This window comes from Capricornis sumatraensis, chromosome 23 (assembly GCF_032405125.1).
Source record: "Capricornis sumatraensis isolate serow.1 chromosome 23, serow.2, whole genome shotgun sequence".
Classification (NCBI taxonomy): Eukaryota; Metazoa; Chordata; class Mammalia; order Artiodactyla; family Bovidae; genus Capricornis; species Capricornis sumatraensis.
Genome location: NC_091091.1, coordinates 19,539,582 through 19,553,420, shown reverse-complemented (window position 1 = coordinate 19,553,420; position 13,839 = coordinate 19,539,582). Strand labels below are relative to the sequence as shown.

Below are 13,839 nucleotides of genomic sequence, written 5' to 3'. Positions count from 1 at the left end.
TGCATTTCTAGGGCTCATTTACCATAGGGCCCTTGGGACAGCAGAGGGAGCCTGGGTTCAAGTCCCAGTACCTGACACTAGCTATGTCACCTTGGGAAGGGCCTTCAACCTCTCTGAGCCTCAGTTACACTGCTCAAGTTCATCAGTTGCCCCATCTGCAAGATAGGTTATTAATGCAGCCACCCATGCAGCCACCCATGCCTACCTCTGGAGAAGGCAATGGCACCCCACTCCAGTACTCTTGCCTGGACAATCCCATGGATGGAGGAGCCTCGTAGGCTGCAGTCCATGGCATCGCTGAGAGTCGGACACGACTGAGTGACTTCCCTTTCACTTTTCACTTTCATGTATTGGAGAAGGAAATGGCAACCCACTCCAGTGTTCTTGCCTGGAGAATCCCAGGGATGGCGGAGCCTGGTGGGCTGCCATCTATGGGGTTACACAGGGTCGGACACGACTGAAGCGACTTAGCAGCAGCAGCAGCATGCGTACCTCACTTGATTATTGTTCAAGTAAAGGTCTCTCAGTCGTGTCTGACTCTTTGTGACCCCATGGACTATACAGTCAATGGACTTCTCCAGGCCAGAATGCTGGAGTGGTAGCCTTTCCTTCCCCAAGGGATCTTCCCAACCCAGGGATCGAACCGAGGTCTCCAGCACTGCAGGCAGTTCTTTACCAGCTGAGCCACAAGGGAAGCCCAAGAATACTGGAGTGGGTAACCTATCCCTTCTCCACGGGATCTTCCCGACCCAGGAATCGAACCAGGATCTCCTGCACTGCAGGCGGATTCTTTACCAACTGAGCTATGAGGGAAGCCCATTTGTTGTTAAATTCAATGAGATCATTAATATGAAAGTGACTTTTACATTGAAATGGGTAAGATAAATGTCACGTTGCTTTTTGTTTTCTTCAGCAAAGCCTATGATAAAGGCTCAGCACTGGCTGCCCACTCCCCTCCACCACCCTGCTCCCTATATTGCATCCCACATGGGTCCTGTTGACTCTCGCTTTGCTTAAGTCCACCTCTGATTCAGGGATGCTCGTCAGATGCCTGGAGACTCCAAGACAAGGCTGCCAAAAGTTCCCGGGAATGTTCTGGGACTGGTGTGTCCCCACCCTGGCCTGGCCAGGAGGGCTCTGGTCGGATGGAACCAGGTGGGCCCAGCCACTCCTCCCCAACATTCCCCTCCGCCTTCGTGCAGGTACAACGGCCCCAACCTGGTTCTGAAGTACGACCGGGCCCAGAAGCGGCTGGTGAACATCGCGGTGGACGAGCGCAGCTCCCCGTACTACGCGCTGCGTGACCGGCAGGGCAACGCCATTGGGGTCACAGCCTGTGACATCGACGGGGACGGCCGTGAGGAGATCTACTTCCTCAACACCAACAACGCCTTCTCAGGTAAGGGCTGCGGGCCTTGGGCCTTCCCTGCTCCCACCTTCCTCCTCCCATCACCAGGTTACAGTCACCAGCTTCCCCAGGCCCAGGCCCTGCCACCTCCCAGCAATGACCCAACAGTGACACCCCCGGGAGGCCCTTTCTTCTCTTATGCATGAAGCTTTTTCTCACCTCCCAGCCCCTGGGCCTGGTGACAGACGCCTTGAGCAGAAGACCAGTCCCTCTCCCTCAGCCTTTATGTCCTGTTTGCCCTCCAGTCGCAGCGGACCCCCCATCCCCCAGGTAACCCGTCCTCCCTTCTCCCCCAGCTCCTGACTCAGCCATTCAGGACTTCTCACACCCATCACCCGCAGATGACCCCCACCTCCTGGCATAGGTCCCCATGGTACTTTCAGGGGGCCTTTCTAAAATGCTCTGAAATCCTTCAGGGGTCCCCACAGTGTTCAGATGAGCTCATTTTTTCACCCCACATTCCTGCTAAGCACCTGCTCCCTGCCAGACAAGAGGTCCTCAGGGCTGGGGACACAACTTGGAGGAAGACAGACCTGGGGCCTGTCCTAGCCCGGAGCACCAACCCCTTGTCACTTGGGCTCTTGTGTAAATGCAGATTCTGCCTCAGCAGGCCTGGCTGGGGCCCGAGAGCCTGCCTTGCTAACACACTCTCAGGCGATACTGCTGCTGCTGGTCCAGGGACCACACTTTAAGTAGTGATGTCCTACATCCCAAGGAACGGCTGAGGGAAATTGATGCCCAGAAGGCTACATAATAGTAACAATGATAATAACTAATATTTTAGTGGCACCTACTCGGTGCCAGGGTGAGGGTCTAAGTGCCTCATCTTGTTGTTCAGTTGCTCAGTCATGTCTGACTCTTTGAAACCCCCTGGACTGCAGCACACCAGGCTTCCATGTCCTTCACTGTCTCCCAGAATCATCTCATTTAAGTCTCACAGCAGCTTGAGTATGTAGGTCCTGGTATAGCCCACTTTATAGTTGAGGAAACTGAGGCACAAAGAGGTCACATGACTTGCCCAAGCCACACAACTTGTACACCCCAGGATTCAAACCCAAGTGTTTGACTCCAGATCCATCCTTTTAATCAGCACACTCTATAGCCTTACTCAATCTAAGACCCTCGGGACCTAGTAGAGAGCCAGGCTCACAGTTGGCGCTCAGTATTCCATGAGTTGGGAGGCTGTACTCTTGGGGCTGCAGACGGAAGTCTGCTCCCATGGGGCCATACATCTGCAGGGAAGTCCCAGGCCACAGCTTCCTCCTGAAGGATGCAGGGTCTCACGTCCCTGTGGGGCCAGGTTGGACATGCCCTGGACTCTTCCAGATGGGGGCAGCCTCTTGGGTTGGTCTGGACCACACTGTGCAGTTCAGACTTGTGCATTTACTGTCCTGCACCCTCCCAACCTCCTGGAGTCAGGGGGTCACCTGACTCTGGGGACCACCCTCCCTGCTTACACACACACACATAGTGGCTTTACTCTGGCCTATACTGTTGCCCCTACTGGTGTCTGAGCCCAAGCCAGGATCCAGCCCCAGACTGCCCTTGCTGTTGAGCCCTGCCAGTTGCCTGAATGGGAGGGGATGGGGTTGGGGCTGGTGCCAGAGGGAGGGGCAGGGGCAGGCAGAGCTGACTGGCTGACAGCCAGCCTTGTGCAGCCAAGAAACAATGAGCCACAGCCCCGAGTGGTGTTTTATGGGTTTTCATCTCATCTTGCCACCAAGTGAGGCCTGAGAGATAGTAATTATCCCTACACAAATATCAAGGCATGATTACCCAGCTGGATTTACTGCCCTCTCTCCAACCAAGCCAAGATTGGATTAGGACACAATTAATTGATGGGCTGATCAACTCTTTAATGTGGGGCAAGGTCAGGAGGGGAGCAGCGGCAAGGGATGCTGTGGAAGGGGTGAGTCCCCGGCTGGAGGGAAGCCGAAGTGGGGAGGACTGTGGAAGGGGGTGTTTAACACTGGCTCGGTGGGCGCGATGCCAGAGGAAGGGGACACACTCTTCCCAGTCACTGAACACAGAGCACCTGGGCTGGGACCTGTCAGGTGTCTCTGATGCGGCAAGCCCTCCCACGCTCTTTGAGCATTTCATAGTGAAACCAAGAGCCACAGTGCTCAGCCCAGGCTGCACGTGAGACTTCCCTGAGGAGCTTTAACACTCCCAGTTCCCAGGGAGCATCCTGGTCAGTCCAATCAGAAGATCAGAAAGCTCTCCTGGTGATTCCCCTGTGCAGTCAAGGTTGACAGCAATACCCCAGAGTCATGTTGGTTCCATGCTCAGCCTAATCATCACCCCATTCACTCACTCATATTCATTCACTGGATACGTACTTATTGAGCACCCACCATATGCCAAGCACTGTTCTAGGCACTGACGATGCCCCAGTGAATGAACTGACAAAAATCCTTCCCTCTCTCCCCAGTGCAATCTTTTATTTCTCTAGAAACCTGACCCCCCTCTCCTGGCCCTGTGGAGTCTTAAGTTCCTCGAGGGCAAAGTCCCTGTGCTGGTCATTTTGTGCCCCATTCTGGCCCAGCCAGAACTTGAACATCCTAAGAGTACAATTAAAACTTAATAAATAAATCCAGGAAGCACAAACAAGGCATACGCCATTAGGCCTATGAGAAGGTTCTCCAACAGAGGAAATATGAGGAGAGGCAGAGAGGAAATATGAGAGAGGTTCGCCTGGGAGAGCTTGGAGCTTGTCCCCCAGAGCTGGGGTGAGGATGACAGTGCCCTGCAGCCTTAGTCCCAGGCATGTACCTCCCAGTGGCCTTCTGTGGGTTTGAGTTAATTTTTCAGTTGAGTGATTCAACTGATTCATCGACAGTGGGCGGGTTGTGAAGCCAGAACCTTTGTGCCAGGTCAGCACTTCCCTGGGTCCAGCTGGCATGAGGCTCAGCCACTGCCACCCTGCCCACCATGAGGAACCTGAGATCCTCTCCAGGAGCCCCGGCCAACCCACACCTGCCCATGGCTTATGACTGAGGCTCCCTCGGCCTATGCCCAAGCATTGGAGGGACCTGGGGAACAGGGGCCCCTCCCTCTCCTTCAGCCAGCCTTAGGACATCAGCACTGGAGTCCCTGGCAGAGGGCTGGGACCCTGCATCCTGGCAGTGTCCTGTAGGAGTCAGCCTGTACAAACCTGGGATCTACCCCTCACTTCCTGAGTCACCTTGAGCACCCAGGGTGCTCGACACTTCTCTGTCTCAACCCCTTCACCTGTAGAACAGGCAAAATTGTATCAACTTCATGAGTTTAACTCCTTCCATAGACTGTATCCAAAGTCTTACCATCACCTACCACACCCCCTCCAGATGTGAGCCAGCTTGCCTTTCTGACTCCTTCTCCTCCCCTCTTGCTCTTGCTCACCTCATTCCCACCTGAGGCCTTTGCACTTGCTGTTCCCTCCACCTGAAAGGCTTTTCCCACCATTGTTCTCAGCATTCAGTCCTTCCCTTCATTCAGGCCCCTTCTCATGTGTCTTCCCTGTCGCTCCCAGTGCTCTTAACTTGCTTTATTTCTTTGGAGCACTTCCTACTGTCTGAGAGGGGGCTGTAAATTTGTTGTTCACCTTTCTGCTCTTCTGCTAAACGCCATGGGGGCAGAGACTTTGTCTTGTTTTCTGCTGTATCTCCATGACCAAAGACATACTTATGCCACTTAGTAAACATTAATGCATGTATCTGACTGAGCAGCTGAACTAGTGAATGAAAATCACTTATTATGGTGTCTAGGATTTAACCCATGCTCTGTAAGCAACTGCTGTTATAATTCTGCGGCCTGAAGAAGGGCAGAGACTTTAAAAAGGTCCAGGACAAAGGCGCCCTGGGCCTCCCTCCCAGCTGCTTGAAGGAAGAGACTCTGGGAGCAGAAAGAAGAAAGAGTCATCATGTAAATAAAACACCGCACAAAAGAGGGCGTCAGGCGCACGCAGCTCAAGGGTTAATAACCAGAAAGCAGGTAAGAGGGAGGGAGCAGGAGGGAGCAGTCCCAAGAGGCCTGAGCGAGGAAGGCAGCCGAGGGCTTAACTGGCCTGGAAGAGTACTACCGTTTCAGGCAACACTGAAGCCCGTGTTTCAGGCAACACTACTCTGGAAAAATCAGGTAGGAGCCTATGCAGGACAACGGGGGATAAGAGCCTGCTCCAGCACCCCATGCACAGGCCAGGAACCCAGGACCCCCTGCAGCTCCTGTTCAGAGCCCATCCCTCCAGGGTCCTGCCCTGACTGCTCAAGCTGTTGTTCAGCTTGGCCCCGAGCTCTCCTGCCCATGTGACCTGCCCGGGGTTACAGCAGTGTGGCGGTAGATGGGCCAGTGTGGACTGCGAGCCCCACAGTTTATTTCATTCATTCATTTCAGCAGGATGGTCACTGACCCTCTGCCATCTTCAGTCTACATGCACCTCCCTCCCCTTCTACACAAACACTGCTACTCACAGCACCGCCCCTTACCTCTTTACTTAACAACTGATTTTGGGCATTATGTCAGCCACACACAGACAGCTTTCTCGTTCTTTTTATGGCTGTATAGTACTCTATTATATAGATTTGCCATTCCCTGAATTGGCCCTCTCTTGAGGAATATTTAAATTGCTTGCAAACCACTGAATGAATAACCTTGTACTGCATGCCAGTCTCCACAGCTGCAGGTGTGTCTGTAAGGTAAGTTCATAGAAATGCAACTGCTGCGTCAAAGGAGTATACAGGGGCAGTTTTGATAGGCACAGCCAAATCGTCCTTCAAAGGAACAGTCCTAGTTACACTCCCGTCAGCCCGCATGCCAGTGAGCATCTCCCATACCGATACTCTCAGCAACTCATGTCATCATTTAAAAAAATATTTGCTAATCTGATAGCGGGGAAAACTGGCATCTAAATTCAGTTTTAATTTTCATTTTTCTTAAAATGAGTGAGGCCAAACATATTTTTATATATTTGGGTCTCTTGTCTGCTCAGAGCCTTTGCCCATTTTCTTCTATTGATTATCGGCCTTCTTCATATTGATTTGTAACACCTCCTTATGAATTAGGGAAACCAAGCCTCTGTCTGTAATACAAGTTGCACATAGTTTCTTCTTGTTTATCATTTTTCTTTTGCCTTTGTTCATGGTGGGTTTTGCAATGCGGAACGTTTTTGTTTTTATGAGCTTGGATTTATCACTCTTTTCTCTGATGGCTTCTGAGCTCCATATTATATTTAGGCCTTCAGTGGGGCTTTTGTAACCTCTCGGAGAGGAGGCATCAGTCACTGTGCCAGAGAGAAGAAAGGGAATCAGGGGCGCCTTGCACTTTCAGCCTCTTTTGCCTCCACAGCAGATGAGCCGTCTGCATGGAGAGCACACCCATTGTCCACAGCTCTTCACCCAGGCCCTGTTCCCACGATATCTGCGGATGCTCTCCACCTTGCTTCTCAAAGCATGTTTTGCCACTGAGCAGCACTGGCAATAGCTGGAAGCTCATCAATTTGCAGGATCTCAGGCCCCATCCCAGACCTACTAGACCAGAATCTGCTTTTTACCAGGATGGCCAGGACTTCTTGTGCCTGGTAAAGCCTGAGATACACTGCCTTGAGGCTCCACTCTCTTTTCCTAGGATCCTCTGAAAAAGTGAAGGCATTAATCACTCAGTCATGTCTGACTTTTTGCGACCCTATGAACTGTAACCTGCCAGGCTCCTCTGTCCATGGAATTCTGTAGACAAGAATACTGAGTGGGTTGCCATTCCCTTCTCCAGGGGATCTTTCTGACCTAGGGATCGAACCCAGGTCTCCTATACTGCAGGCAGATTCTTTGCTGCTGAACCATCAGGTACTCCCAGGGAACTCTACTCAATGCTCTATGGTGACCTAAATGAGGAGGAATTTCAAAAACAGTGAATATGTATAACTGATGCACTTTACTGTACAGCAGAAACTAAAAATAATCGTTTATAGGACCTAAAATGGATCCTAGGGTCTCCTGATCCCCAGCCATATTTCCCTTGGACATAAGCTCCAGATTTTCAGCTCACCCAGCATGACCCCATTTGGGGAAATGAGCTGATGAACTGCTCAGGCCCCCTGCCCGCCGCTACCATATACCTCATTTCCATGTGGCCTCAGAAGAAGCAAGAATGGAATAAGGCTGTCAAAGTAGCACCATAATGAGTATGAGCCCTGGGACTTTTCTGGTGGTCCAGTGGCCAAGACTCCACACCCCCAATGCAGGGGGCCCAGGTTCTAGATCCCTGATCAGGGAACTAGATCCCACATGGCACAACAAAAAAAGATCCATCAAGCTGAACCTAAGACCTCACGCAGCCAGATGAATAAATATATAAATAGTTTTTTTAAAATAGTGTATAGAGCCCTGAAGCCTATTTCCTCAGTCCTAACACAAAAAGAGGTTCCTCAGGGACTGGGACAGCCCTCCACTGGCTCCTACCCAGCTATTTATTTACTTTTAGTTTCTGCTGTACAGCAAAGTGCATCAGTTACATATATATCCACTCTTTTTAAACTTCTTTCCCATTTAGGTCACTACAGAGCACTGAGTAGAGTCCCCTGGGCCATACAGCAGGCTCTCACTAGTCATCTGTTTTATATAGACTAGTGTGTATGTGCCGATCTCAGTCTCCCAGTCCATCCCACCAATCTCCCCTTCCACCCCTTCTTCCCTTCTTGGCAGCAGTAGTTTTTTTCCCACATCTGTGACTCTGTTCTGCTTTGCAGATAAGTTCATCTGTACCATTTTTACAGATTCCATGTATAATCGATACTATATGACATGTGTCTTCCTCCTTCTGACTTCCTTCACTCTATATGACAATCTCTAGTTCCATCCAAAGCCACGCCAAATGGCTCTATTTCATTTCTTTTCATGACTGAGTCATATTCCGCTGTATATACGTACTATGTCTTCTTTATCCATTCCTCTGTCCATGGACATTCAGATTGCTTCCAAGTTCTGTCCACTGTAAACAGTGCTGCAATGAACATCAGAGTGCAGGCATCCTTTCCAATTATGATTTTCTCTGGATATATGCCAGGGGTAGGGTTGATGTAGGTTGCTCTATTTTTAGTTTTTTAAGGAACCTCCATACTTTTATACATAGTCCACCCAACTCCTTAATATGTGGGATGGGGCGGGGGTGCTTTGCAGTCAGACCACAATTTGAGGCCCAGCATTGCCACTTAACAATCTTAGGTAAATGGCTTAAGCCCCTAAGCCCCAATTTCTCTCTGGAAGAGTCTATCTTCCTTACACAACTGTGGAAAGGACCGACTGAGCTAACGCGAATGAAGCACTCGGCAGAAGTTCTTTGGTTTTCCCTCTTCTCCCTGGAATGGAGGAGGGAAGACTGAGGTCTGAAATTATATTGGGGGGTGGGGGTGGTTTGTGAATGGGACACAGGGAAGCCTGGATTCTTTCTTTCTTAAAATGTCCTTTGCCAGAGCCAGTTCTTTTTTCCCCTAGGGCCATCACTTCTTTGCTGGTTTTCTAAGTCTTATAAAGCATTTTATACTTAATGTCACAGTTGTGTTCTGGGGTGTGGCTTATTGAGGATTTGCAGTGGTCACGCCCTGTAATTACCTGGATGATGATGGTGGCTATCATGATGGTGGTGGTGAGGAGGAGGAGGAGGAAGATAGTGGTGGTGATGGTGGTGATGGTGATGGCAGTGTTTTTATTGTTTATTGAATTTATCATGAGCCAGGTATTGCTCTAAGTACTTTATTTACATTATCTAGTTTAATCCTCACAACAACCTGATAAATAGGCGTTCATTCTCATTATCCCATTTTATACACAAGAAAAAAGGCAAATTCATGACTTGCTCAAGTTCAACCCAGGCCGGGGATATTGCTGGCTAGCTCCTGACCCTGCTGCTTGGCAGTAATCTCTTTGCCTTAAGAATGTAGCTGGAGGCTGAGCCCCTAGCCCTACCATAGGCACTGGCCCACCCTTCTCTTTGCCACCATTATCAGAGTCAAGTCAGGTCCTATCCCGGGGTGGGGGCAGCTCCTGAGGGAGGAGGCACTCAAGTTAACGATCCTTAGCAAGAGCCCTTTGTAGCCCAAACTCACCATCCCAATGGCTCTAGGATGACTTCTGGGGGTAGAGCTGGGTGTGCAGATGACAAGATGGTGAATTGAAGACCATTTGCTCGATGGAGACCAGTGCCCTCGATGCAGAACCACTCTGTTTTCTATTTGTCTGGAGACTCCTCCACCTCTGCCCCTTCTTCTTCCCCCTCTCACGCCCAAATGTGCCCCCTTCCCGGGACTGAGTCTGTGGCCCTGGGCTTTCCCTTTTACTCCAGCTCCAGCCTCCATTCCCTGCAAACTGCCATCTGTCACGTCCAGCGAGCTCTTGGGCATCCCTTCTTGGCCACTTTATGATCCCCGAAAATGCCAAGCTCCTGCTCCCACCCCAGCTGCCCCAGTGCCCCGCTTCCCTCACTCCCCTACACCGTGGGCTTGCTCTGACCCGCCGCTCCTGACCACGCCCTCCCGCCCTGGCCTCTGGAACCCAGCACTTCTCCCCACTTCCCCCGTTACCTCTCGTGCCTGAGCTACTACAGAAGTGGCCTCCCCACTTCACTATCTCCCTTGCGAGCCCACACCTCACTCCACTGCCAGGTGAATCTTCCAGAAACATTGTCTTCCCCAGATCAGAAACCACCCGTGCCCGCTTCGGCCTCAGTGCTGGCTTAGCGGCTGTCTCCCAGCCTGCCTTGCTTCTCCTCCTGCCCCTGCACAAACCCTCCCCTCTGGGCATATTCAGTGTCCCCTCTGTCTAGGTTTCCCTTCCTGCCCTTAGCACCCTCCCTCCTCCTCTCTACCTGATGAGCCGTGGGTGCGGTGCTCAGAAGTGCAGGCTTCGGAGTCAGAAAGACCTGGGTTTGAATCTGTCTGCACCACACACTGGCTCTTGGGGAATTAACCTCTCTGCCCCTCAATTTTTCCATCTGTAATATGGGGTTACACCACCTCTCAAGGCAGTGTGAGATTCAGGCAAGATGATGATTGAAAAAAAAAAAAAGTGCTTCACGCAGAGCCTGGCTATACTAGGTGCTCTTCATGCAGAGCCTGGCTATAGTAGGTGCTCTGCACGCAGAGCCTGGCTGTACTAGGTGCTCTGCACGCAGAGCCTGGCTATAGTAGGTGCTCTGCACGCAGAGCCTGGCTGTACTAGGTGCTCTGCACGCAGAGCCTGGCTGTGGTAGGTGCTCTGCACGCAGAGCCTGGCTGTGGTAGGTGCTCTGCACGCAGAGCCTGGCTGTACTAGGTGCTCTGCCTGCAGAGCCTGGCTGTACTAGGTGCTCTGCACGCAGAGCCTGGCTATAGTAGGTGCTCTGCACGCAGAGCCTGGCTGTACTAGGTGCTCTGCACGCAGAGCCTGGCTGTACTAGGTGCTCTGCACGCAGAGCCTGGCTGTGGTAGGTGCTCTGCACGCAGAGCCTGGCTGTGGTAGGTGCTCTGCACGCAGAGCCTGGCTGTGGTAGGTGCTCTGCACGCAGAGCCTGGCTGTAGTAGGTGCTCTGCACGCAGAGCCTGGCTGTACTAGGTGCTCTGCACGCAGAGCCTGGCTGTACTAGGTGCTCTGCATGCAGAGCCTGGCTGTACTAGGTGCTCTGCATGCAGAGCCTGGCTGTACTAGGTGCTCTGCACGCAGAGCCTGGCTGTGGTAGGTGCTCTGCACGCAGAGCCTGGCTGTGGTAGGTGCTCTGCACGCAGAGCCTGGCTGTGGTAGGTGCTCTGCACGCAGAGCCTGGCTGTACTAGGTGCTCTGCACGCAGAGCCTGGCTGTAGTAGGTGCTCTGCACGCAGAGCCTGGCTGTAGTAGGTGCTCTGCACGCAGAGCCTGGCTGTACTAGGTGCTCTGCACGCAGAGCCTGGCTGTGGTAGGTGCTCTGCACGCAGAGCCTGGCTGTGGTAGGTGCTCTGCACGCAGAGCCTGGCTGTACTAGGTGCTCTGCCCGCAGAGCCTGGCTGTACTAGGTGCTCTGCACCCTGGAGTTGTGCTGTTGTTCCTCTGATACTTCACATCCTGGTTCAGGTGCCTCCTCTGTCATGAAGCCCTCCCCGATCACTGTGACTGACTTCACAGCATCTCCGGGATGTACTATCCTATCATCTCTGTGGGGCTCTGCTAGTTGAGGGATCATAGGCAAGTCCCCTTGCCTCTGGTGCCTCAGGTCCTTCATCTGTAAATTGGTCTTGAAAATAGTACTTACTGTGTAGGCTTGTGGCAAGTGCTAGTGAGTGAATGTATGGGAAACTCATGGCATATAGAAATCACCATAGGAATGTTAAGTAGTTTTATTTTTACTACCGTCCCATAGCATCTCCTTTTTGTAACCCTCCTGTCTGCTAATGAACACTAAGCGCCCCGAGTCAGGGGCCGAGACTCCTACTTCCCTGGGGCCGCTCCAGCATGGGCAGGGAGTGGTAGGCCCCTGAGCCTCCCCCACTGGGCCTTCCCAGTGTCTTGCCACCTGGCAGCAACTGCCCTTTCCATTGGGCTGGCTTCAGGTGATGCTAGTGGTAAAGAACCCGCCTTCCAATGTAAAGGACACGAGAGACCGGGTGCAATCCCTGGGTCAGGAAGACCCCTGGAGGAGGGCATGAACCCACTCCAGTATTCTTGCCTGGAGAATCCCCATGGATGGAGGAGCCTGGCAGGCTACAGTCCATGGGGTCCCAAAGAATCAGACACAACTGAAGTGACTTAGCATATACACACTGAGGCCTTCAAAAGCTCCCTTAGTGCCAACATGCCAGATTCTGGGTAGGACTGTGCCTCATAGGGGATATGACCTCCAGAGTCCCCTACCCTGCCCTTGAACACCCTCGGTTTCTCCCAGGCCTCTGCTTTCTAGGAATCTCCCCCCAGGACCCAGGAGAGGCCCTCTGCCCTTTCCTTCCCGAGCTGCTGCCCCTGACTCAGTGAGGGACCCTAGGGCAGAGTGCAGCTACAAGGAGCCGGAAGGTGGGATTATGTGCTGACATGGGCCAGGGGCCAGTGCTGGGTGTTTATTGCCAGTGCCATCGACCCGCACAGCTCGCTGTTTATCTGTCTTCCTGACACACCTAATTACCCAGGTTGCAGCTGCCAGAGCGTTTGCTCTTCCTAAATCACAGGCTCCCATCCCTCCTGTCGCCCAGGCCTCTAGGCCTCTCTGCCTGCAGAAGGCCTGCCATTGATTTTGCCGTTCCCATTTATGATCTACAAGGCTCTGCATCACTGTTGCACATTTTACCTTAATTAGTTTATTCTTCGGGGCGTCCCTGGTCAGCTCAGAAGCCAGGAGACTGGAACGAGGGAAGAGGCTAATAGTACGTGTCGCCCTAACGCCTCTGGCCACAAAGCCCAGCATCTGGCCTGATGTCAACACCCCAGGGCAGCAACTTGCACAGAACAGTGCTAGCTCTGCAGGACGCTAAGAGGTGAGCTGCAAAAAAGGGGTGCCATGGCTGGGTATGTTTGGGAAAGCCTGGCTTACGTGAAATTAAGCCTGTAGTATACTGCAAGACTTTTCAGTTTTGATAGACTGATGTCCACTGAGAATCTCCAAGTGGGGGATGAAAGGTACAGTCTTTCCTGAGCTCAGATAATCATAAAATCTTTTCTCCAGGCAGCTCACAGAGGCCAGGTTCCACTAAGCACACTTTGGGAAATGTGAGCAGGAAGAATCGGGGGTAATTAGGCAAATAGAGGGGGATCGAGTCACCCTAGCCTCATTTTTTTCCTCTTGCCTAGCTAAGGCAGGGACTCAGAGGTTTGAGAAAATTTTCCCACTGTATGCAGAGGTGCCCGTCAGAGGTCTGCAGAGCCCCACTGCCGGAGCTGCTTTCTCACCCAGCCCAAGCTTTGGTTGAGTTTAATCTTGGTCAAATTTCAGGGGGAACTAGATAAGCTGAGATGTAGTCTAAAGAGGCCCTGGTTTGACAGAGAAGGGCAAGGGTCGCTCGCGATTGTGACGGCTGGGCATCCGGAAGCTGCAGAACCATCCTCGGAGGCCCCCCAGGCATTAGAAGGCGATGACAAGGCCGCCACTTGCCTGGGGAACAGCCACGAGTACAGCAGCCCACCGTTCCTCTCCCGCAGTCCTGAAACAGAACGCTCTGAAAGCCTCAAGTGCTTTTTTTAAGTTTGTAGGAAAGTGAATTGGTAGCAAAACCTGTCCTGAGCTGATGTGAGCTATTTATGGGCTTTATTTATCCCACTTGGTGTGATATTCATATATTTCACTGCAGAAATATTAATGTGTTTAATTACAGGGTGCTGCCCTGGTTCCTGCTGGGGGTGTTATATAATAAACAGGGTGTGCATTGTGTTACCTTTCTGAAATGTGAAAGGGAAAATAATCTAAGTTTCTAAACATATCTGTTCCCCGGGGATTGTGACAAGGGCCTAGAGACCCAGGTGGTGCAGAGC

The 13,839-nt window shown here is 52.0% G+C and overlaps 1 protein-coding gene across 1 annotated transcript in view; it reads left to right on the top strand.

Moving 5' to 3' along the window:
- Positions 1–13,839, top strand: part of CRTAC1 (cartilage acidic protein 1) — a 151,534-nt gene that overhangs the window by 93,317 nt on the left and 44,378 nt on the right. Inside the window, exon 3 of the mRNA XM_068961490.1 lies at positions 1,203–1,399. Coding sequence (XP_068817591.1) covers positions 1,203–1,399 — 197 coding nt within the window. The remainder of the gene's footprint in view (positions 1–1,202; positions 1,400–13,839) is intronic.